Here is a 22,302-nt window from a genome sequence, read left to right on the forward strand (position 1 = left end):
AGAGTCAAGCCGTCTCCCCCCCCGCCCCCCCCCCGCCCTAATCCCTGCCACCCACTGATCTGTTCCGGAGACTTCTGAATTTCAAAATACTGGACCAGGGACTGCCAGCCTCCATTTGCTTATGTGCCAGGGTAGAGGTGACGGGCCTTAAAAACCCCGGGTCACCAGCAGCTCCTGTAGCTACCTTACACGAATGGAAGCATCTGGATGGGAAGAAAAACATGTGAAGCACTAGGCCCAGGAGGCAAGTAAATTGAAATATTAACTGCAGATCTCTCTGGGTGGTGGAATTATGAGTTGTTTTTATGCTAGTCTTCCATCCTTTATTTAAAAAAAAAGTTTAATAGAAGCATTTTCTGCAATCGGATAAAGAATTGAGACTTCTTACAGGAGACAGTACATACATGGGCTACGGGTAGTGCACGCATCCAGAAGGAGGTTCGCCTGGCATGGGTCCAGCTCTGCCACCTGCTGGCAAGTCCCTCACCGGCGAGCCTGCTCCCTCCCCTGTAAGATCAGGGTGCTAGGTGCACCCGCCTCACCGCGTTGCCAAGAATCCCATGTATGAAGAGCCGGGATAGAACATGCCCAGGGCACAGTCACTGTCGTTTTACAAATAACGAGTTGTACCTGGTCGCCTGGGCTTTGCAAGCTGATAGGCCTAAGGAAGCCATTCCTGCCGGAGTCAGGTAGAAGCCTACTGGGGATTTACTGGAGGTGTTGTGGCAGGGGTGGAATCAGGGTCATTGAGTTGGGAAGAGGCTGCCCGCAAGCTGGGGGGGTCACAGGCTCACGGTTTTTGTCCTTTTTCCAGGTGATGGTCGGCATGGCAGTGACGACTCTGAATCCGGTGGGTTTGTGTCCCGAGGAGACCTAGTGCCGGCCTTCCCCTATTTCCAGGAGAGAGCCGCCCGGCCAGCGGCAGAAGGATACAGTGATTTAAGAGAATGAAGCATGAAAATCGGGGTCCCCGGGGAGGTGGCCCCATGGGAAGGAAGCCTGCTGGCCTGAGAGGTGGAAATCCTTATGGAAAACGAGAAGCGCTTGGCAGATGCCTTAGATAGAAGTGGCTTTGCCCTGTCACACTGGCTTGGGGGTCGCGGGGGTTTGAACGAGCTTAGCTCGGTGGCGAGAGGAGAGCCAGGTGCCTGAGCCGGTGTCGCGGGGCTGTTGGCCTGGTGCCACGTCTCTTCATGTCTCCCCCTCTCCCCCCGCTTGCCTAGGAGTGTCGGCCGAGGCCAGCACCATCGCGGGTGTGGCCAGCGCCCTGGCCATGGCCCTGATCGGCGCGGTCTCCAGCTACATCTCCTACCAGCAGAAGAAGTTCTGCTTTAGCATCCAGCGTAAGTGCAACCACCCTGTGGCCTCCAAACCAAGGGGCCAAGGCCTTTCAAGGGAGACGGGCAGAAACGGGGGCATGATTCGGGTCCATTCCAGACCGACTCCTGAGTGGACTTTCCGGGGTGGACAGGTCGAGGCCGGACCCAAGTTTAAACTGGCTGTGTTTCTGTGGGCGGCGCGGGGGGACGCTGACGTTTGTGTCAGGGTGGGAGAGGGCCTGGGCTTTCCATTCGGCCTCCGGTCTCGCCTGCTCACACCGCCGGCCTCCTCGGGAGCTCAGGCAGGGGTCGGGGCTCTGAGAGCCAGCGCGCCGCCGCAACGATGAGGGCTTTCAAGGAGCAGGAAGGCAAGGGGCAGAATGGGGGGGGGGGGTTGCACCCCCCCCACATGCTTCACATGCAAAAGGTTGCTTTCATTGTATACTGTAGCCGAGCGTGTCTAAGCTGTAAGTCGAATAGTGACAAAGCGAGCCCCATCTTGCCAGCCTGTGGGGACCCGGTGAGGGTGAGCAAGGAGGGCGCCCTTGCTCGTTTCACTAGCACGGCTTTGATGTGTCACTGCTTACTGACGCTGTGTCTCTAGGACTGGCGATTTTTAGTTCAAGTGAGAGGGCCTGGCTCAAGCCTGGCTTTCCTCTTTCCTAAAGCTTAGGAGCACCTCCTCTGAGGCTTCCCCTCCCTGCCCTTTCTCTGGGCCCTTCTGCCTGGAACCAACAAATGAGCCCGAGCCCCAGAATGCTTAGATGTGGGTGATGCAGAAGTCTCCACCTCTTTGTTCCTCTGGCGATTATATTTGTTTCTCTTACTCTTGTACAGCGTTCTTGACCAGGGCCACCACATATGGTTACACAGGCGGTGTGCGCGGTTCATGTTTCAGTCTACAACCTGCGCAACTGTTCATGGTCACCCCACTTGAGATCCTATTGACCCACCTTGGACCCACAAGCTTGGCTGTAGAGTGGTGTGAATAGGGGGGTGTCAAGAAGGAGTATGGAACTGGAAGCTGGATTATCCTTAGAGCTGTCTCTTGTCCTAGTTCAAAAGCAAATGGAGTGGCTTAAAATGACAGAATCTATTCTCTCACAGTTCTGGAGGCCAGAAGTCCAAGATCAAGGTATCAGCAGGGTTTGTGCCTTCTGGAGGCTGTAGGGGAGGATCCTTCCTTGCCTCCTCCAGCTTCTAGTGGCTCCGGGTGTCCCTCGGCTTGTGGTCCCACCAATCCGATCTTTGCCTCTGGCTTCACATGGCTTTTTCCTCTGTCTGTGTGCCTTCTCCTTGTCTCTTATAAGGACACTTGTCATCACAGGGTCCACCCTAAATCCAGGATGATCTCATCTTGAGATCCTTAATCACACTTGCAAAGACCGTTTTCCAAATAAGGTCACATCCGTAGGTGGTAGGGGGTGGAGGACGTGGCCACGTCTCTGGGGGCTGCCATTCCTGCAGTACGGCATCATCACCCTAACAGGGAGATGCTCATGAGCCGTCCCGATCAGAGCTGGGCAGGTGGCTCGTATGCCAGGGCACGGGGCTTGGAGCCGTGAGGAGGCATGTTGGGTAACAGAGTTACAGTACGAATGGCTTCCCCGCCACTGCCGAGTGCTGGATGTGGGGTCCCGCCCTGAGGCCTCCCCTGTCAGCCCCAGGGCCCAGGTTCGAGGGCACCCTGACTTTATCAACAAGGAAACAGAGGCTCAGAGGACTGTTGAAAGAACTGAGTCCGGATGTGCCGGATTCACAGGGGAGCCTGAGACCGGGACAGGGAGGGCAGAGCAGTGAAGAGACCGGCGGGGGGCGCACCAAGTGAAGTGAAAATACCTGATTTTCACACTTGTTTTCTAAAAACAGGTGTGAGGCTTTGCAAATTGGATTAGCAGGCAAAGCCAAAGAAAACATGAGACCGTGACGGCCTTGGCATATAGAGTTGAACGATTTATGTGATACTTGAGGGAGAATAAACTGTAGAGGGGGGGTGGTGAGGACAGCTGCGAGCTGTGAGCCAGCCTGCGGGAGGACCGGGCTCTGCCGTCTTTCTGAGGGCAGCCTGGAGGTGGTGGCCAGTTTGCTGGTGGGGGAGGCAGCTGTGCCACCACACCCGCCAGCCCCACGCCCCCTCAGCCTCTGGAATCTCACTGTCGCTCCGTTCCCCCCCCCCCGCCCCCCACTTGCCCCTCCGTCTGTCAAGGATGTCCTTGTCGTTGCTGGACCCACACTGTCCCGAGTCCCTTCCCTCGACACGCTCGTGCAAGCACGGTCCTCACACAGAAGGGAACCGAGTGTGGCGTATCCCCCAGATTTGAAGACCTCCCTTCTGTACCCACCCCTGCGTTATCAGCACTCTTCAGAACTTGTCAGTAGTCTCTGCTCCTGTCTCCGAGCCCTCCTGCGTGAGTGGGTTCCCCCTCCCGGCGCTGGTGCCCCCTGCACAGGCCTGCCCTGGGGCCGCACCTCTCCACCAGCACGGCTACGGCCTCTGCCTGTCCGGGGCCAGGTCTCCATCGGGATGGTTCCGTCAGCCTCCCGCCTGCCCCGCTCTCCCCCATACTCCTCTCTGCTCGGAGCAGCCAGAGGGACGGCTCTGCCTCGACCTCGCACGTTCCCCACTGCCTTGCTGGTCCTGGTCCAGACGCTAAGCTTGGCCACTCAAACCCTTCCTGGTTTGGCACCAACCACACCAGCAGCCCCTGTCCCCAGAAGCCATACTCCCTCCCCGAGCGTGCCCTGCTCTCTCCGCTGGCCCTCTTCTCACGTAGCCGGGTTCTCTGCTCATCCTTGGGCCTGGGGCACCCTCCCGGGAAGCCTTCCTGCCCTCCGGGCCCGTGGGACTCGCTGGATGCCGAGGCTGCGTGCTGCCACAGCGCCCCCTGCCGACCGGGCCTGGAGCCCGCGGGGCCGCGTTGGGCTGGGTTCCTGCATCCACCGCCCCCGCATCGCGCCCGGGACTGGCAGCTCCGTGAGGGACCGTGTGTGCTTCATTCACGGATGTGTCCTTGGCACCCAGGCCGGAATCGGGAGGAGCCCCGTGGATGTTTGTGGAGCAACTAAGCCCCCTGAGAAGCTGGGGTCAGGACTTCCCATCCTACCCTTTATGCCAGGCCACGGCCAGCACCGCGTGGAGGTGACAGAAGGCAGAGCAGAACCTGCTCTGCATCCCGTGCACCGGGAAGCCCCAGGGAGATGGGGCATGGCTGCCGGGGTTGGGGAGGGGGAGCTTTGGGGACCCTCTGCTTTCTGTCTCTGCCCTCAGTGACAAAGTCACAGTGTGACAGGGTCAGTGCATCTCGCAGAAAGCCCCTGTGGTCTGTTGCGGGGGGTGGCTAACTTCTTACTCCAGGGTCCTAAGCTTTGTGTCTTGCCTTCAGATGCAGCAGAAGGTCAAGGTAATGACATGCTTCGACTTTCTCATTTTCCTCTTCTGCTTTGGCCACAGTACATCATTGTCCACCCTCCCCACCTGCTGTTCTTGCTCCTCGTCCCCGCCCTGCACCCCGAGCCCTTCCCTGGCCCTCACCGACTTGGCTGTGACCACGACCACCTTTAGCTCACTCTGTTGTCTTCTGTCTCTGGGCCCCGCGCGGCTGGGGTGGGGGCTCCTGTCTGGGAGGCCGGGGCCCGCTGAGTGCGTGCCAGGCTGGCAGGGGGCAGCGATCGGGAGGCTCGGGTGCATCTCCCAGCCCACGGCCCTCGGGCAGGAGCCGCTTCCGCTGGCTCCCTCACTGGTCTTGCCCCATACGGAGCCAGCCACCCCTGCCAGCCAAGCAATGCCCACATTCTTCCTGGGCCCGTCCGGTGTCTACCTTGAGCTCGAAAGCACCAGGGCAGGCAGGCGTACTTTTCTGAGGTACGGGGAGCCTGGATGTAGCCCCGGGTGGCAGAGGGACTTTGTGCCTGCTCAGTCATTTGGTTGCTGAGAACCGTGGCCCGATTTTCCCACAGGCCCAGGGCTCTGATAAGGCTTCCAGCCGTCCGCTTACCCAGGGCCATGACACGGACTCTGGACTCCCCCTAAGTAGCAGCAGGCTGGGGTCCCCTCGGAGTCCCGGGTGCTCAGTGACCTGAGTGCCGGCAGGCAGAGGAAGCTTTGAGAAAGTCCCCGAGCCCCTCTTGGAAGGCAGTGTGGGGGGTGGGGGGACGCCCATGTAAGGGACCAGAGCAGCTCCCCGTGCGCGCCGGGCCCTCCGCGCGGCGGTGCACACGGCGCTTCTCCCCTCCCGGCTGGGGGAGTTAGCGGCCCGAAGGGGCGCGTGTGGCCTGGAAGCGACAGGACGCTTTGCCAGCCACTCTGCCCTGAAGCCTGTTCTGCCATCTGCCCCTCTCCACCCCGCCTCTGTCCGTCCCTCGTGCGGCGCTTGGCTCCCCCCACCTCGCTGGACCCTGGGCTGGCATGCGGACCCGTGGGTGGTGCTGAGCCTGCTGTCTGGGCCCCCGTCTCCCGGGGGGTGGCACCTGCCCCGGGGGGGGGGTGCGGGGCCGAGGCCTTTGCTGTGCGTCCTCTGAGGACCATGACGAGAACCCCCGGGCTTGGTCAGGGGCCCTTCGGTTCTGTGTCCGTCACCACCTCTGCTCTTTGCCCTTTGCAGAGGGTCTGAATGCAGACTACGTGAAGGGAGAGAACCTGGAAGCCGTTGTGTGTGAGGAACCCCAAGGTGAGGCCTCACGGGCCCTCGTTTCTTGCTGCAGGGCTGTTAGTCGGTGGGCCCCGCGCTAAGCGGAACGGTGCGAGGGAAGCCCAGAGGCGTCTGTTTCTGGAATTTCCGGCCAGAACAGGCGGCTGCCGGGGCCCAGGGCTCATTGCGCTCTGCCCTCGATGAGCCAGATTCCAGCTTCATGACACCAGGGGCCTCTACTCCCTGTGGGGGGGGGGGGGGGGAACCGATGCGGCCCAGACAGACGCCCACCCAGCTGTGGGGAAGCTTTGAAATGAGGCCTGTGACTTTGCGTTTTGAAGACTGCCCAAAGGCAAGAGGGGCTCGGCTAAAACAGAGCCTCTTCTCAGGGCCCTTGCCCCTCCGCCCCCAGCCCCCTACCCCCGTGCCTCTCCCTTCTGCAGTCGAGCACTTTCTGAGGGCGATGGGAGGCCGGGTGAGGGCAGGCAGGAGGAGGCAGGGAGGCCGGGGAGCCGGGCTGTTGTCCCTGGAGCCGAAAGCAGCAGCGGGGACAGGCCCATCGCTGTGTCGCGGGGACGGGGACCGAGGGGAGCAGAGGGAAGCCGACCACGGTGGCCAGCCAGCCCCGCCGGGAGCGTGCCCATTTTACCGACGAGGACAGGGGTTGTCTGCCTTCCCCCTGCTCTCCCAGGGCGCAGGGTCGCCCCGACTGGGGACAGAGTGCGCGCCAGAGGGGAGGCTGGCCAGAACAGACGGGGCACACGGGCTTTCGGGCGCGCGCGGGGCCTCGAGCGCGGACCTGCCGCGTTGGCGGCGGGGCGGGCGTCCCCGGTAACCGAGGCCTCTCTCCCGCTAGTGAAATACCTGACGCTACAGACGCAGGCCGCGGAGCCGCCGCCCCCCGAAGCGCCCCGGATCTGAGGGCCACTGCTCGTGACCGGCGCCTCGTTCCATTTGGACCCGCTTCTCTGACGTCATCGGCTTCTCACTCTAACTTCCGGATGAGCTCGGGGTGTGTGTGAGTTTGGTTTCTGTGCCTGCCCTGCCAGAGGCTCTGAAGAGACTTGGTGTCGAATCCGAGGCCCAGCTCTGGCAGAAAGCCAGCCACGGGAGAGCGGGGAGCCCGAGACGACGGGGGGGGGGGGGGGTGCACCCGAGGACTTTGATGCTCCGGGGCTAAGAGTTTGAGCCCAGGGTAGTGCGAGGAGCGAACGGGAGAGCATCAGGTAACCACACGCTCACACTCCCTCTCTCACACGCACGCACACCACCCAGCCTTGACACTGCTGGGCTTCCAGAGAGCTGGGCCAAGTGGTGGCTTTTCATTTATTTAAGTGCAAGCATGCATGCCTTGATAGCCCTGCCCTGAGAATTTAGGAACCTTCTGGACAAGTAGGAAGCTGTGACTCTGGGGCCCGATTCTCCTCTGATTCCACAGGGGACCAGGTGCGGTCTCCTGGCTGACATGCTTAGCTTTTAGGAATCATTTATGCATTGAAATGAGTGTTCCCCTTTTGCCCTGTACGTGTTCTTATTTTGGTAGCAAAAACTACAGACATCGAGAACAAGCGGCGGAGCCGGAAGCATGTTTCTTTCTTTTTTTTTTTTTTTTTTTTGCTTAAAATTGTATTTGAGGTGGGAGCGGGATGGGGAAAGGAACAGTTGCCGGGTTTGGTGACACATGCCTGACTGCGTGGGTCTGGAAGGATGATTCTGCCTGTCCTGTTCTGATGAAAAGCCCTTGGGGCGCCGCGGGCACCGCGGCAAACGCCAGAACCGAGGGGCCGGCCCCTCCCCTGGCCCGGAGCTGTCCGCTCTGGGCTGGCCTCCTGGAATGTTCCGCTCGGCCCACGTGTGGTCCTGTCCCTGGGCGCTCCGCTGTCTGAGGCTGAGCCAAAGTCTAGAGCCACCGTCTTCTGATGATCAGTTTGCAGTGCCCAAAAGCACTTCCAGAAGCAGAAGTCAGCAGGAGGGTGGCGCCCTACGGACACGGCCCCACGCGTCGTTCGGGCCGGGCGTCCGCTGAGCTGGGACGAGGCAAGGCTGGCTTCCTAAGGAGACCGTGGGAATCGGAGCAGACCCCGCCGTTGTAGGCCGTACGCCTCGCGTGCGGGGGGTCGCGGCTCTGAGGAACCTGGTCGTGCGCCAGAGGCGTCAGTCGGGGTGCGCTGTCTCCAGCTGCCCTTGAGAGCAGAGCCCGTGCCGCGCCGCCTGCGCCCCGACGGGCCCCTTCCGCAGCGGCCCACGCGGGCCGGGACTGTGTGTCCGCGAGGCGGGTGCGGGGCACTGACGACACCCCCTCTGCTTAAGAGCCCGGGGGCTGTCCGCTCGGCCAGCCTTGCCCCTGCCGCCGAGGAGGGCGAGGGCTGATGGCCCCAGCCCTGGTTGGTGCCGGGCAGCTCTGGAGGATTCTTCCTCGGTCGCAGGAGCTGGGGAAGGGTCAGGGCGGCGCCCGGCAGCTCACGGGGTGAGGATGGCTGCCCACTGAGGTCCCCGGGGCATCTCAAAGGAGGAAAAAAGAGGTGGCGCTTAGGTGTGGTAACTGACTTGTCTCCCTGCCACGGGCACGTTAGAGGAGTCCTAGCCACCGTGGCACCTAGGATGAGGAGTCATGTGGCCCGCGTGTCACTTGGCATGGCCAGGCACGGCACGGCACGGCACTAGCTAGAGCTATGGAGCCTGCCGACTAGGAGCCCTGAGGTGGGCTGTGCCCGGCCCCCGGCCCCCAGCTGTCCACCTGAGCTTGACAGGGAGGCTTCCGTGGGTGGTGGAGACCCTGAGCTCCTCCGGCTCTGAGGTACAATCAGTGGCCGTGATTGGAGAGACCCCTTTGGCTCTCCCTTAGAAGCCCACAACCCAGCACCCGGGCCGCCTAGTGACTGGACAGGCCGGGAAGGTCACTCCGCCACCTGTTGGCAGAGCTCCTGTCCCGGGGGGCGGGGCAGCGGGCAGGGACGCCTGCAGAAGCCCAGGCTCTTGTAACTGTGTCTGTCTGGAAGTAGCCTGGACCACCCTGGGCCTGTCCCAGATGATAGGGAAGACGGGGTGAACCAGAAGGGCCCGTTGGGAATATCCGATCTGTATCCGCTCACCGGGGGGGTGGAGGCTCAGTGTTGGTAACTCTGAACACAGGAGGAAGGAAGCGTGGCAGCTTCGCGGGGAGGGGCACCCTCCTGGCGTGGGACCCAGGGAACAGTGCCAGGCCCGCTGCCTCGGGCACCTGACTCAGGAGTGCTCGTACCCCTTGTCTGAGGAAGAAGTGGAAACTGATCTCAGAAACCCCTGTACTTTTTATGTGCTTGTGTTTAAATAGGAATTGTAAATGGTCTTGTGTTTGCATTAAACGAAATGGAACCTAACAGATCACTGTATTCTGATGGTGTGGAGGGCCTTCCTTTGTCAAGTGCTGCTGGTTTTTTCCCTTCAGGTAGTTCATGGTCGACCTTCCTCCCCTCCTCCCCAGCCCGAGGTGTTTCTCCAGAAGGTTGGAGTTCTCCAATTCCTTCTGTCGATGAATGGCTCGGTGTCGGGGCCCCTCCGGTACACAGAGCCAGGGCCTGGAGCTGCAGAGGGACGAGCAGAGGCCTCGGGCTGGCTCGAGAGGGGCAGAGGCAGGCTTCACACTCCTGACTCCCCAGCCCAGTGCTCACCATCATCAAAGAAATCCGGTATCCAGGGTGGATTCGCGTTGGTGCAGTCGTTTGGCTGCGCAGGGCCGGGGGTCCCTGCACGCCATCATTCATGCAGCCATGTTCCAGAGTGGCCCGTCTGGGAACGAGTGAGCCGTGTCGTCACCTCGAAGCTTGGCTTGCAAACCGAGAACACAGCCAGACCTCTGAGGGTGAGCGGGATGCAGTGGACGTGGGGTTTTCACATTGAGGCGGGTGGCCTCTTGGTGCCACGCCAGCCATGTCATAAAACAGCACCAAGTCCTCAGACCCAGACCCACCACATGAGTCTTCAGTAAAGAAGTTCTGCGTGGCCGGCCAGGGCCTAGCGCAGTGCCCCCGCCCCCCGCCCCCCCCCCCCCCGGGCTTGTCGCTCAGGTATTGCTGCTGGGGCCCCCAGCAGCACTGGCCGCTGCATGGAGGACAGGGCCCCCCAGGCTCTTATGAGAAGGGTGACCCACAGGGGTCAGTGTGGCCTCATCCAGGCCTTTACAGCTCCCCCAGGGGCCAGCATTCCTCCCATAGACTTGGGGTGGGGACCCCGGGGCTTCTCCGAAGTCTGTCCCCTTTTCGGCTCTAGGACTCAAGGCCTGGGCGGAGCACCGTGCCTCCTTGGAGCCGAAGCTGACTCCGGTAGCCCCAGCCTTTCCCCCATCAGTATTTTCTCAGCTTAAGGTTGAGGGGCATTTCAGATTTTAAAAGTCAGAGTACTTACTTACCCACCATTTTGGCCAAGACACTCAAGACCTGATTTCATTTAGGATTTAGTGAATGAGTAAAATCTTGTAAGGGCACTTTACGGGTATTAACTGCCCTTGGCACATAAAATAACAGGTATGGAAGGTTTAGTCATTTTCCCCAAGGGAAAAATTGGAAAAACTTAAAAAAAAAAAAAAAAAAAAGACCACGGAGCAAACGTATTATTTTAATTACAGACTGAAATACAGTGTATCAGATGAGGCAAATACGATACAGTCTTTAAAAATCTGAACCATGAATGTTTTACATTCTAGTACACTTAAATAAAACAAAGAATTGCTTAGGTAACAACAGTATACTTCAAGTTGTGTTAGAAACGGTTGTGTGCTAGGTACACACAGAGGAAAAGGGGCTGTTGTGCTGCTTGTGGATCGGGCAGGGCGGGGGCAGGGGGAGGGAGGGCGGTGCCGGGGGCAGGGGAGGGTGGCACAGCCCGCCGTGGCCCCGGGAGGAGAAAGCCAGGGAGCGCGGTGGTGTGCCGCGGCGCAGCCGGGGGAACGGAGCTGGAGGGGTCTCCGGGGCCGGGAGAAACCTTGCCGCCGCGCAGCTAGCAGGGCAGGGCGGGCTTGCTCGGTGCGAACAGCCTGCAGCAGGGAGGGGGCGGCCGGGGCGCAGCCGGGGAGGCCGGCGCAGGGTCACACTGTCCCCGGGCCACCTCGGGAGGCCAGCACCGGTGTCGGGGGAGGGCGGGACACCGTGCCATCTCAGCGGCCCCATTCAAACCACGTTGCAGAGGTACCACATGAAGTTGGCATGAGCTTTGTTGGAAAAGAATTTCTCACCCAGTCCAGTTAAGCAGAAACCTCCTCGAGTGACTAGTCCAAACATAAAAAAGGACATAGGAAAATAAAGGCATGTTTCTCTTTTTTAAAAATACCTTCTATGTACACAGCAGTAACTGGTGCGGGCGGGCCCCAGGCATGAAGAGGACTGGAGGCTTGGCAACGGCGCGGCTGCCCCGGTGCCAGAGTTTAAGTTCCAAACGGTCTTCGCGTTGGAGCGAAGGGCTCAGGCAGCCACGTGGCTGGCACGCGGTCTGTAAGTGAAGGGGGGGGTATCTGAAAATGAAGGGCTTACCTCGGAAAGAAAGGGAGTGGGGCCCCCTTAACCCGAAGCCCCGCGCCCCACGCTCCTCCCGCGCCTCTCCCGGGCCGCAGAGCCAGGCGGTCCGCGGGCTCGATGCGGCAGGAGGCCGCCACAGGACGGCGTGGGCAGGAGGGAACGGGCTCACGAAACAAAAAGCGCTTGAGGACAGTGGGCGTGGTCACCTAGCCACACAAATGGTCACTGGTGGGAAGTGCCATCCAGGCCTGGAGGACGTTGGGCCTAATCCTAAAAGACAAGATCACAAGCTACCGTCCCTTGCCCGAGCCGCCGAGCAGGAGGTCCTGGCTGGCCGGGGTCGCCGCGAGTGCCGTCCTCTGGAGCCCCTCAGACGGAGGTGTGGACGGGGGTGGCCGAGTGGGACGGCGAGGAGCCCCGCTCGGATGATGACGAGGCGCGTGTGGCCACCTCCCGCTGCAGGTCCTCCACCCGCTTCTGCAACTCCGCCTTGATGGCCAGCAGCTCCTTGAGATTCTGGTGAATGGGCGTCTGGGGAGAGCAGAGGCGGCTGCGGTCAGCGGGCCCTGCTCGGGGCGCCGGGATGCCGTTCCAGATCGGCCTGCCCGGTCATCGACCCAGCTCTGCCAAGCGCGCAGGGCCTCCCTCCCGAGCCAGGGCTGCAGCTGCCGCCCTGCTTGGCCAGTTCAGGACAGGGGGGCATCTCCGCAGGACACTGCGGAAATGTACTCCATACCCCCCCGCCCCCCCCCCCCCGGGGCCCCCGACCTCTGCGGTTTTGCATTTTTATAAACTGCTCTGCTGACTGTTAAATCAGCACCTTGACAACTTGAAGTTGTATTTGTTTTCATCAGTCACAGGAGGCTGCGGCAGCCACCCCGGGAGAGGAGGGGGAGCCCCTGGGGGCTCAGCTCCCTCCCTGCACAGGGAAGAGGGGCTGTGTTCACGGAGCCTCCACTCGCAACCTCCAGCCCCCACAGCAAGGCCTCCCCTGATTAGCTTTTCTCTTTTAGGCCCTTCCATGGGGGCTGGGCCAGAAAGCACTGAGAAGGGTTTTCCTGGGACATATGGGACACCCGGTCTGACTACTAGGGTCACACAGCACCTACTCCCTTCCTCAGCAAGCCCAGAGATCCAAGACCCGGCTTTTCCCTCATGGGGCTCCTGGGCTCGGGTGAGGCACAGCAGAGAGGAAAGTCACCGTCTGGGGGGGGGGGGGTCTGAGGGGGCTCTCCTTGCCTCTGCCCTCTTGCCTCCCCTCGTCCCCAATCCAGTCCCACAGAGCAGCTACAGGCCTGGCTCCTGAGCCTCAGCCAGGCTATGTGATGCCCACCTAACAGCCTCCAGTGGCTACTTTCTGCCGCCCTGACCTTGGCCTCGAAACCAGGTGGTCTGACCCCAGCCGGCCTCTCCTCCCATCTCTCCAGGTCCTGCCTCTCCTCCCCTCCTGCATTTCAGAATCTTCTAGGTTTTGACAGATGCCATGCATGTGCTGTCCCTTCTGCCTGCAGCACTTTCCCCCCAACCCTTCGCTTCCTCCCTGCAAACTGAGCTCTTCCGTCAGGGCTGCCAATGGTGATCAGCCCTACTAGAGGGAAGGGGGAGGGCAGGAGACAGACAGATGAGACACACCGACAGGAAGGAGGGAGCGAGGTAAACCAGCAAAGTAACCAGCAGAGAACGAACTCCTGACTTCAGCAAGCCGCAGGAAGACAGGGACAGCAATGTGAGTCTGATGCCAGCGATGCCCCAAAACAAGGGGAAGTTACCTTATTTGCTGCTGATCCCAGAGGCCACCATGAGGTAAGCAGTAGCTCCCCTCTTAGTCTTGGGGCCTATTGGTATTATTTTCCTATTTGCAGGATCATTTGACTCCCAAGTGAATTAGACAAGAGAACCTTCTGCAGTCAAGCTCCCGTGAGAAGGGCCCAGGCACGCGGTCTTGGACAGGGGGCAGCCCTTGTTGGGGAGTGCCCAGGGCCTGCGATGATCCTCTGACCGCTCCGTGCAGCCTTTCCTCATAGGTCACTTACAGTATATCCAAGGCCTGCCTGTTCGAGGGAATGCCCCTGGCCAGCTAGGGGCCTCACCCAGCGGGTCCTGTGTCCGCCACAAGGCAAGAGGGCCCCAAAGGAAACACGAATGCTGCTCGGCCCTGCTCCCGCCCAGCCATCCTTTGGTGGATGCCCAGGGAGCCGCTCTCCAGGCAGCCAATCTAGCCCCCTCCTCCTCAGACAAGTAGGCTGGTCACCTGCCTTTCCTCGCCATCCCATCACAGCAACACCGGCCTTCTGGCTGACCCTTTGCCACGGCCCTCCCTCCCCCTAGTCCTGCGCAGCTAGCGCTGCGGGGTGGCGCTGGCCCTGCAAACCCACCTTTCCGGCCTCCAATGCCTCCAAGGCCCAGCTTGCTCGCCCACGGGCCCCGGGGCCGGCACCTAGGCAGCTCCAAACCACGCCAGCCCCAGTTAGGACAAGACGCGGGTAGCCCGTGGACCACCTCCCAGCTCTCCTGCTCCCACAAGGTCTCCATGAGGCTCGCGACCTCGCCCCCAAGAGGCATGGCGCCTCTCCGTCCGGGGAGGGGGTGGGACCCCGGCCCGCGGGCACCCTTCCCTTCCATGAGTGCAGGCCAGGCGGTGAGAAGGCGGCCGGGTGTCTGCCATGGCCCACCGCGAGGTGGCCGCACCCGGAAGCCTGCGGTTCCCGCTCCCGTCCCCAAAATCGCAGCGGGGCGGACAGGCTGGCGGGCTTTCCGGAGGGCCGCCGTCCGTGAGCACAGGGAGCTCGGGCCCAGGGGACGCCCTCGGTCCGGCAGCAGTGCCCGTGCCAGAAATCCCACCCCCCCAGCTGTCCTCTGTGTCACCCAGGATCCTGTTCGCTAACTTGGTGATTTAAATGAACTGACTTTCCTACACTCTACCCCGGAGCCCGTCTTCCTGTGGCTCCCACACACGGACCAGAGCGGCCCAGGGACGAAGGAAGCGCAGTGCCGGAGCAGAGCACGGAGCGGAGCAGGAGCACGGAGCGGAGCAGGGGCGCGGCAGCTGGGCGGGGGCCGCGGGAAGCAGCCGCTGACCTGCGTTCCTGAGTCAGAGGGACGCCAGGGCCTGGAAAGAAGGGCTTCAGGGGGCCCGGGGGCCGGCATTCTAAAATAAAGCAGCTGCGGTCAGGAAGGGGTGTCGTTCTGGAAGCCGGCCCCCGTCAAAGGGCAGTCTGGCCTGCACTCAGACTTCCTCGGCCGTGAGCCACCGCAGGCGCTGCTGACGGGGCTGGCGACCCCCGGCTCACTGAGGTTTCTGGGCCCACGGTTCTCTCTCGCATGTGGCTCTCATTTGGGGGATGATTCCATGTAACAGAACAAGCAGTTATGTATGCCAGGGGCCTACCCTTGCAGAGCACAAAGTCTGCAAGAGAAAGAAGTTGTCACCACAGCCTGATGCATGTAACCCGGAGCTTCGATGAGGGGGACAGTGGGGGCAGAGAGAGCTGGAGCCATCGGGCGGCCAGCCCTGGGCCCAGGGGACTGTCGTACGAACAACTTCAGCCGCGTGACTAGCGAATGATGACTCACAGGGGGATGGGTCCCTCGGAAGAGGGAAGGGGAAAGGATCTGGCGGCCATGCTTGTGAAGGGGCTCTCTGGAGGCCACGGGTAATTGTCAGCTGACCCCATGGCACTCTGTACAGAAGCCACAGCGCTAACGGGATGAATGCTCATCGGCAGAACATTTGAAACTAGCTACTAATGGCTACTAATTGACTACATGTATACTGTTTTCATGGAGAAAAGAACGGAGACTACATCTCTCCCGCCTCAGATGTTCTTCAATAAAGAAAACATTTTACAACTCTTAAAAGTTAGCACTAAAGCCAGAATCCATCTGGTGGTCAGAAATGTGCTCTGGCCACCTCAGCAGTGAGGCCCCCCCCCCCCCCCCCCCATCGATGTGCTTGTGCCAGTGGCGAGGTGCTCAGCAGCCCGGCTGCTCCGTGCGGGCATAACCTAGGAAGCAGCTAGTGGCCCCTTCCACCAGGTGAGAAAGTGGCCTGGTGCACAAGGACAGCAGGCAGGGCCTCATGACAGTAAATGGAGGAAGTTTCAGATTGGGGAAGGTTTCCTAAAGAAGGTTCTCAGAGCACCGCCTGTTCACCTGGTGAGAAGCCGAGGCAGGGAAAGCACTGTCAGAGTCGGGGGGTTTGACAGGCCACCCGTGGGGGGATGGAGTCCCTCAGACCAGAGGAAGAGAGGGGAACACAAAGCCTGGGGCTAGTGCCTGCTCCCAGAGAAAGACAAGTACTGGGCTGGGCAGACCCTGATCGTGGAGTTCTGGAAAACAGTCCTGAGGGCTCTCTGAGGGTGGCAGAGCAGACTCAGAGGCTCTAGAGGAAGAAAGAGCTTTTGTAGGTGAAGTTTCGTGGGCTGGAAAGCAGTGGGAGGGAGGGAAGGAGAGGCAAATGATGAGCAGCTGGATCTGTACTGTTGGAAAAGGAGCGCGTCAGGAGAGGAGAAGCGGGAGAGGGGCCGCAGTCTGCGCGGCCGGACAGGTGCTGGGCCTGAGTCCACAGTGGGTGAGTCTTCCATCAGGGAGGGGAGGTTAATGAAGTCATGGGCCCGCCAAAGTTCAAGTGCCAGGCAGCTGCAAAGTAAAATGAACTGTTGGGTCTTCTCCATGGTTACTGGGGCTTGGGGGCTCTTATTATGGGTTAACTGTCCACCCAAAACTCGTGTGTCGAAGTGCTAACCCACAGTACCACACAGTGTGACTGTATTTGGAGACAGGTCTTTACACAGGTAATCAGGTTACAGTGAGGTCATCAGAGTGGGCCCTAATCCACTCCAACTGGTATCCTCATAAAAAGGGGAAATTTGGACACAGACACACACATAAAAGGAAAACAACATGAAGACACAGGGAGAGAAGCCTAGAATAGACTCTTCCCTCACAGCCCTCAGAAGGAACCAACCCAGGCAACACCTTGATCTCAAGGCTTCTCTGCTCGCAACCGTGAGCCCATACATTTCCACTGTGTAAGCGCCCCCAACTGTGGTCCTTGGTTATGGCGGCCCTAGCGAACTGAGACACGGGACATGCCTGCGGAGGTGGCGAGGACACTGAGTGAGGATGAAGGACTGAGGAGGAGGGCCGAGAGGAAAGGCATGCACACCTGTGCCCGACAGCAGCGATGCTGCTAGACAAGGCCCCGGAAGCCCGCTCCTGGCAGACCACCAGTAAACCCGAAAGGCATTCAACTACAAAAGAACCTCAGTAGCGAGTCCTCTGTCCCCGGAGGGGAGGGCCGCCCCCACTGGCCGACTCTGCAAGGAGCACCGACCGTGCCCGGGCCAGCCATGTGGAGGAGAGGGGGTGGGGCAGGGCCGGGGAGAGCACGGGCTCGGAGGAGCACCTGGGGAGCCCTAACTGGTGGGGCCCGAGCCACAGCCCGAGTTCGGCCACTGAACACCAAGGGCTAGCGCGGCTCGGCTGGCTGGCCCTGCTGTGCGCTGTTCTGGTATGTCTTTCAGTCTCAGAAAATGTTACAGTGAAAAAGTGTGGCAGGGACGGGGAGACTTTACCCCTTCTTCAGGGGGCTGCCTGTCTGCCACTCAGCTCGTGCCCTCTTTCTACCAGAGTCTATAAACTAACCAAGTCCTTGGAAAGACTAAGAGTGAAATGCAGTAACCAATACTGCTGCTTCTACCTGCCTTTGGCAGAAGACAGAGGTGCTAAGATTTTTAACTCTAATCTAGCAAACAGCTTCTGGATTGGTATGTGAAAGAAGGTGCTAGAACATGAACGCACAGGATTAAACCCTGAGAGGTGGGGGCAGAAGTAGCGTATGTTAATGCGTGCATTTCCACACCACCATCTTCACTTACAAAAATACGCTCTTTTGCAAAGAACAAAAAGATACCTGAGGCCTCATTCGTGGGTTCCACCGCACGTAATAGTTTACCCATAGTTCCAAATGACTCAGACTAGCAACGGGATATAAGACGTGGTTTTCATAATTCACAAAGAAAGGATTAGAAAATTCTTCAAGCTGGCTATTGACATATGACCATAGAGATATAGTCTTCGTATATACATCCTGAAAAACAAAAAAACACATTGAAATACATTCAACTTCTTTCCAGACCCTTGAGAATTTGTATTATCGAGAGAAAAGGACTTGGATGAAAGGGACTCAGACGCTGAAAAATTACAGACCATTTACTGAGCCCCGCCCCCCAGGCTAGGGCACCCCTCATGCTCGGGGGACATGAAAACAGACACTGGTTACTGTCCTGGAAAAATGTATCGCTGAGTTAGGTGACAGCTGGCAACCGCATCTGTGTGAAGGCAAGACGAGAACTTTCTAACAACCACAGGATGATGGGGCCCATCAATAACAAATACATGTTTTATTTCCAGTTTGCAGTTTTGCTTCTGTGACTAGGGTAGAACTCACACGTAGGATTCCTTTCACCGGGAAATCACGGCTGTCTGGGGGGAGACATGCCAGGGTGGCAGGCTGGCGATGCCTCACACCGAGAAGGAGGTACACAGCATTAAATTCTATTGCCCCACCGCCCGACCGTGGCACACCCGGCTTAGAAACTGGAAGCTGGAACTATCTGCATTGCTCATGTGAGTGAAAACACCACAACCGACAGGCTTGGCAGGGCAGGGCAGCGTTAGACATGGACCAAGCACAGTGACGAAGTCAAAATTAGAAAACCATAAAGCCAGCTGACTCCCTCACAAGCTATCTAGACACAGAGAATCCCATCAGGACCTTTTCCTATTTTATGTTCGCATTTCTAAGAGAAACACCAGCGAGAATTCAAGGGCCCTGAAGAGCCACAGAAGTCAGTGCAGGTGGTGCCGGCCTGGGCTGGGCAGACACGTGCCTCAGCGGACGAGCAGACAACAGAGAAACAAGCCCTCGCCTCTGCAGTCAACTGATTTCCAGCCCGGGCACTGAGACCATTCAGTGGGGGCAAGAGAGTCCTTTCAACAAACAGCGCTGGGACAACTGGTTAGCCATATGCAAAAGAACAGAGTTGGACCCTTACTGCACAGTGCCCACAAAAAGAACTCAAACATGGGTCACAGACCTAAATGGAAGGGCTAAGACTATAGAGCTCTTAGAAGAAAACACAGACTCAGCTCTTCATGACCTTGGGATGGGCAACAGCTTCCTGGATAGGACCCCAAAAGCGCAAGCAATGAAAGAAAATAGACAAATTGGACTTCATGAAAATTAAAGACTTGCGTGTTTCAAATGAGACCATCAAAAAAGTGAAGAGACAATGCACAGAATGGGTGACAGTTTTTGAAAATCATATATCTGGTATATATCACGAATTTATAAGGAACTCTTACAACTCAATGATAAAGACAACCCAACTACAAATGGGCAAAGGATCTTAATAAACGTTTGTCCGCAGAAGATATACAGATGGCCAAGGAGCACATGAAAACATGCTCACAGTATCAGTAGTTACCAGGGAAATGTACCCCAAAACCCACAATCAGATACCACTGGGATGGCTAGAATAAAAAAAAAAAAAATATGCAACAAATGTCTGCAAAGAAGTGAAGAAAACAGACCCCTTAGACATGGTGAGACAGTGTTGGTAAAATATTGGACCTTTGGAAGAACAGTCTGTGGTTCCTCAAAAGGTTAAACAAGCAGTTACTATATGACTCAGCAACTGTACTCCTAGGTATATACCAAGAGAAATAACAGCACATGTCCACACGAAATCTTGCACATCTGAATATTCACAGCAGAGCAGCATTATTTGTCAGAGCCCAAAGTGGAAACAACCCAGAAGTCCATCTACCGCTGACCAGATACACAAAATGTGGTCTCTCCATACCATGGAATACTACTCAGCCAGAACAAAGGAACAGAGTTCTGACACCCGCCGAAACACGGATGGACCTTGACAACATTACGCTTAGTGAAATAAGCCAGTCACGGGAGGACAGATATTGTTTGATTCCATTCGTATGGAATGTCCAGAATCAGTGAATACATATAGACTGAGAGCAGATCCGTGGTTGCCGGGGGCTGGGGAAGTGAGGAACAGGGAGTGACTGCTCATGGGGATGGGCTCTCTTTCTGGGGTGATGAAAAGTTTAAGGGGTTTATGAAATTAGATGGTGATGGTTGCACACTCTGGGTATACTAAAAACCACTAAACTGTATACTTTAAAAGGGTGAATTATATTGCATGTAAATTATATCTCAAGAGAGCTGATTTTTTTAAAGAATGTTTTGTCAAAAAAAAAAAAAGACCATCAGGGTTTAAATTCTACATGTGAACTTCATTCTTCTGTTGATTTTTTAAAAATAGCTTTATTGAGATATGAGTCACATACCATAAAATGTACTCTAAAACTTCTTTTTTTAAAGAGGTTAACAGAGCCTATCACCTGGGCCCGTAGGAATATGGACCTTATGGTGCTCACAATGGAAGCCACAGGGAGGTTTCAAGCAGGGGAGAGGCTCGTGATGGGACCGGAGCTGGGGAGTGCTGCCCTGCTTGCTGGAGGTCAGAAATGGAGGGAGTGAGTGAAGCTCATTTCCAGGCAGCTGCCTTAGTCCACCACGAGACAATGGGGGCTTGAGCTAGGCTGTGGGGCAGTGACAAGTGGCCAGATTAAGAAAGAATCTCTTCAGGGCACCCGGGTGGCTCAGTCGGTTGAACGTCTGACTCTTGATTTCAGCTCAGGTCATGATTTCGGGGTTATGGGATTGAGCCGCACATGAGGCTCTACACTCAGTGCACAGTCTGCCTGTCCCTCTCCCTCTGCTGCTCTCCTCCCCTCTCCCTCCCTTCTTCTCTAAGTAAATACAATCTTTTTTTTTTTTTTTTTTAAAGAATCTCTTCTGGGGACCACCTGTGGCAGCTGGGGTGAGGGGGAGGGAGGAGGCAAAGGCGGCTCCTATGCATTTGGCCTTAGCTCCTTGAGGGGCAAGGGTGCCCTTGAGGGAGATGCAGAGGAGCAGGAGAATGGTACTTAGACCCCAAGATGAGACAGACAGTGACCTAGAGAGAACAGAGTTTGGGGCACGAGGAGGACCCGGGACTGGGTCCAGGCAGGCTCCCAGGTGAGAGAAGAGCTAAAGGGAGGGGACTGAGTGGGTGCGGACATGGAATGAGGGGGTGGCAGCTGTGGGGAGGCTGCAGAGGGAGGTGGGTGCTGGCCACCCACTATTTTCTCCAAGATTCGATAATGTTCTAATGTGCTTAGTCTGCAGGTGGCGGCCCTTTTCTGTTAACCAGAGGACACTCTTAAGCTGCCTTTCCCCAGTGCCTCCTCACTTGTGATCATTTCTTTCTTTTATCTCAAATGGATGAGGAAAGGGGCACCCGGGTGACGTAGTCAGCTGAGCATCTGATAATTAGTTTTGGGTCAGGTTTCGGGTTGTGGGATCGAGCCTGCCACTGGGCTCCGCTCTCAGCGCAGAGTCTGCTTGGGGTTCTCTCTCCCTCTCCCACTGCCCCTCCAGTTCGTGCTCTCGAACACTCTCTCTCACTCTCAAACCAATCAATCAATCTAGGGAGGAAAGAGGCGAAACAGAATTCTGAGAAGCTCAGCAGCTGCTTCATTATCAGCCTGATGGAAAAGGAAGTCTGGCTTGCTACCTAGCAGGAAGTTCTGGGTTCATCTACAGACTTCACCTTCCTAGGCCTCCCAGTACGTGACAGCCTATTGGAATGGAGGGTGAAGAGCAGAATCACATCATTTTCAAGTCACTGTGGTAGAAAGTACACAAGCTAGGGGTTTAGAGGTCCAGGGTCTAGAACTGACCCTCATATAAGACCTTAGAGACCTGAGAGAGCTGTGGGCTTGCTGGGTCCCAGCCCCCATAAAGTAAGGGGCTTGTGTTGGACCACGTGGAAGATCAGACACACGCACTGGGGCTGGTGAGCCCTGGAAGGGCATCTCATGCAATCCCTCCATTTACGGATGGCAGCAGGGCTAGACCCAGGTCCCCACTCCACCCAGTACCCCCCCGCCCCCCACGTCTACAGTGGCACTTAATGGGAAAGGCGCCTGAGGCATGGGAAAGCAACAGACAGGATGGAATACACTTACCTCTTCAAATCGCTGCTGTTCACAGTTGCACAAAAAAGTCCCAAAGAGACAGCTATATAGGTGATCCAAAATCGTGATCAAGAATAGCTCATTAAACTCGAATGCTGAAGGAAACTTAAATGGAGAGAGAAGTAAGGTTTAGAGTTCAATTTCTAAGACACAGTGGTGCGAATTTTCTGTGAAAGACAGCTAAAGTACAACTTGGAATACAGTCACAGGTTAAAAGGAAGTCTAAGCCATGCAGAATTTCACTTCCTATGGCTTCGAGTCCCGGCTTATAGAGGTGGCTGCGAAAGCACCTGCAGTAACAAGAACTGTTGTACTTTTCAATGCTTCCCCTTCTGGTCCTGCTGGTAGAACACGGCCCACAGTCACCCTTCTGCCAGAAGGAACTAGAAAGCTGGACAAAATACATGGAACAGCTGTTTTCAGACTCTGGCAACAGGCTGCACGAGACTGACAGGCCCCCAGGCCAAAAGGGAAACAGACGAAGCAAGTCCACGTATTGTCCCAGCTTTCTGCCCGCAGGTGCGTTTGGAGTCACAGAGAAGTGAGGGGGGCTCCCGGGCACAGCATATACCAAAAGGGATTCAAGAGAAAATGGAAAGCCTATTATCTAGTGAAGACATGACTCATAATTAAAAACCTTCCCACAGAGACAACTCCATGAACATACATCCTGAAGTCCTTACCAACGTGTAAACAAATTGACCCCGGCGATATATACAAAGCGTAACACAACATGACCTGGTGGGGTTTAGCTCAGGA

General features: G+C 57.5%; 2 protein-coding genes across 10 annotated transcripts in view; one reads left to right on the forward strand and one right to left on the reverse strand.

Annotated features, from left to right (window-relative positions):
- Positions 1 to 9,310, forward strand: part of CD99L2 (CD99 molecule like 2) — an 87,026-nt gene extending 77,716 nt beyond the window's left edge. The window contains exons 5-9 of one of the 3 annotated variants that reach the window (XM_027609241.2): positions 815 to 850; positions 1,224 to 1,343; positions 4,703 to 4,720; positions 5,921 to 5,986; positions 6,804 to 9,310. In XM_027609241.2, coding sequence (XP_027465042.1) covers positions 815 to 850; positions 1,224 to 1,343; positions 4,703 to 4,720; positions 5,921 to 5,986; positions 6,804 to 6,868 — 305 coding nt within the window. In that variant the 3' untranslated portion in view covers positions 6,869 to 9,310. Of the gene's footprint in view, positions 1 to 814; positions 851 to 1,223; positions 1,344 to 4,341; positions 4,575 to 4,702; positions 4,721 to 5,920; positions 5,987 to 6,803 lie in introns of those variants that run through there. The other 2 variants (XM_027609242.2, XM_027609243.1) reach the window with 2 other exon arrangements.
- A 1,216-nt stretch (positions 9,311 to 10,526) lies between these two features.
- MTMR1 (myotubularin related protein 1) overlaps positions 10,527 to 22,302 on the reverse strand; it is a 62,274-nt gene continuing 50,498 nt past the window's right edge. For all 7 annotated transcript variants that reach the window (XM_027607951.1, XM_027607957.1, XM_027607955.1 and 4 more), the window contains 3 exons: positions 21,535 to 21,648; positions 17,351 to 17,527; positions 10,527 to 11,967 (listed from right to left, as the gene is read on the reverse strand). In XM_027607951.1, the coding sequence (XP_027463752.1) occupies positions 11,806 to 11,967; positions 17,351 to 17,527; positions 21,535 to 21,648 (453 nt within the window). In that variant the 3' untranslated portion in view covers positions 10,527 to 11,805. The remainder of the gene's footprint in view (positions 11,968 to 17,350; positions 17,528 to 21,534; positions 21,649 to 22,302) is intronic.

The sequence above is a fragment of the Zalophus californianus genome, chromosome X (genome assembly GCF_009762305.2).
Source record: "Zalophus californianus isolate mZalCal1 chromosome X, mZalCal1.pri.v2, whole genome shotgun sequence".
NCBI classification, from domain to species: Eukaryota; Metazoa; Chordata; class Mammalia; order Carnivora; family Otariidae; genus Zalophus; species Zalophus californianus.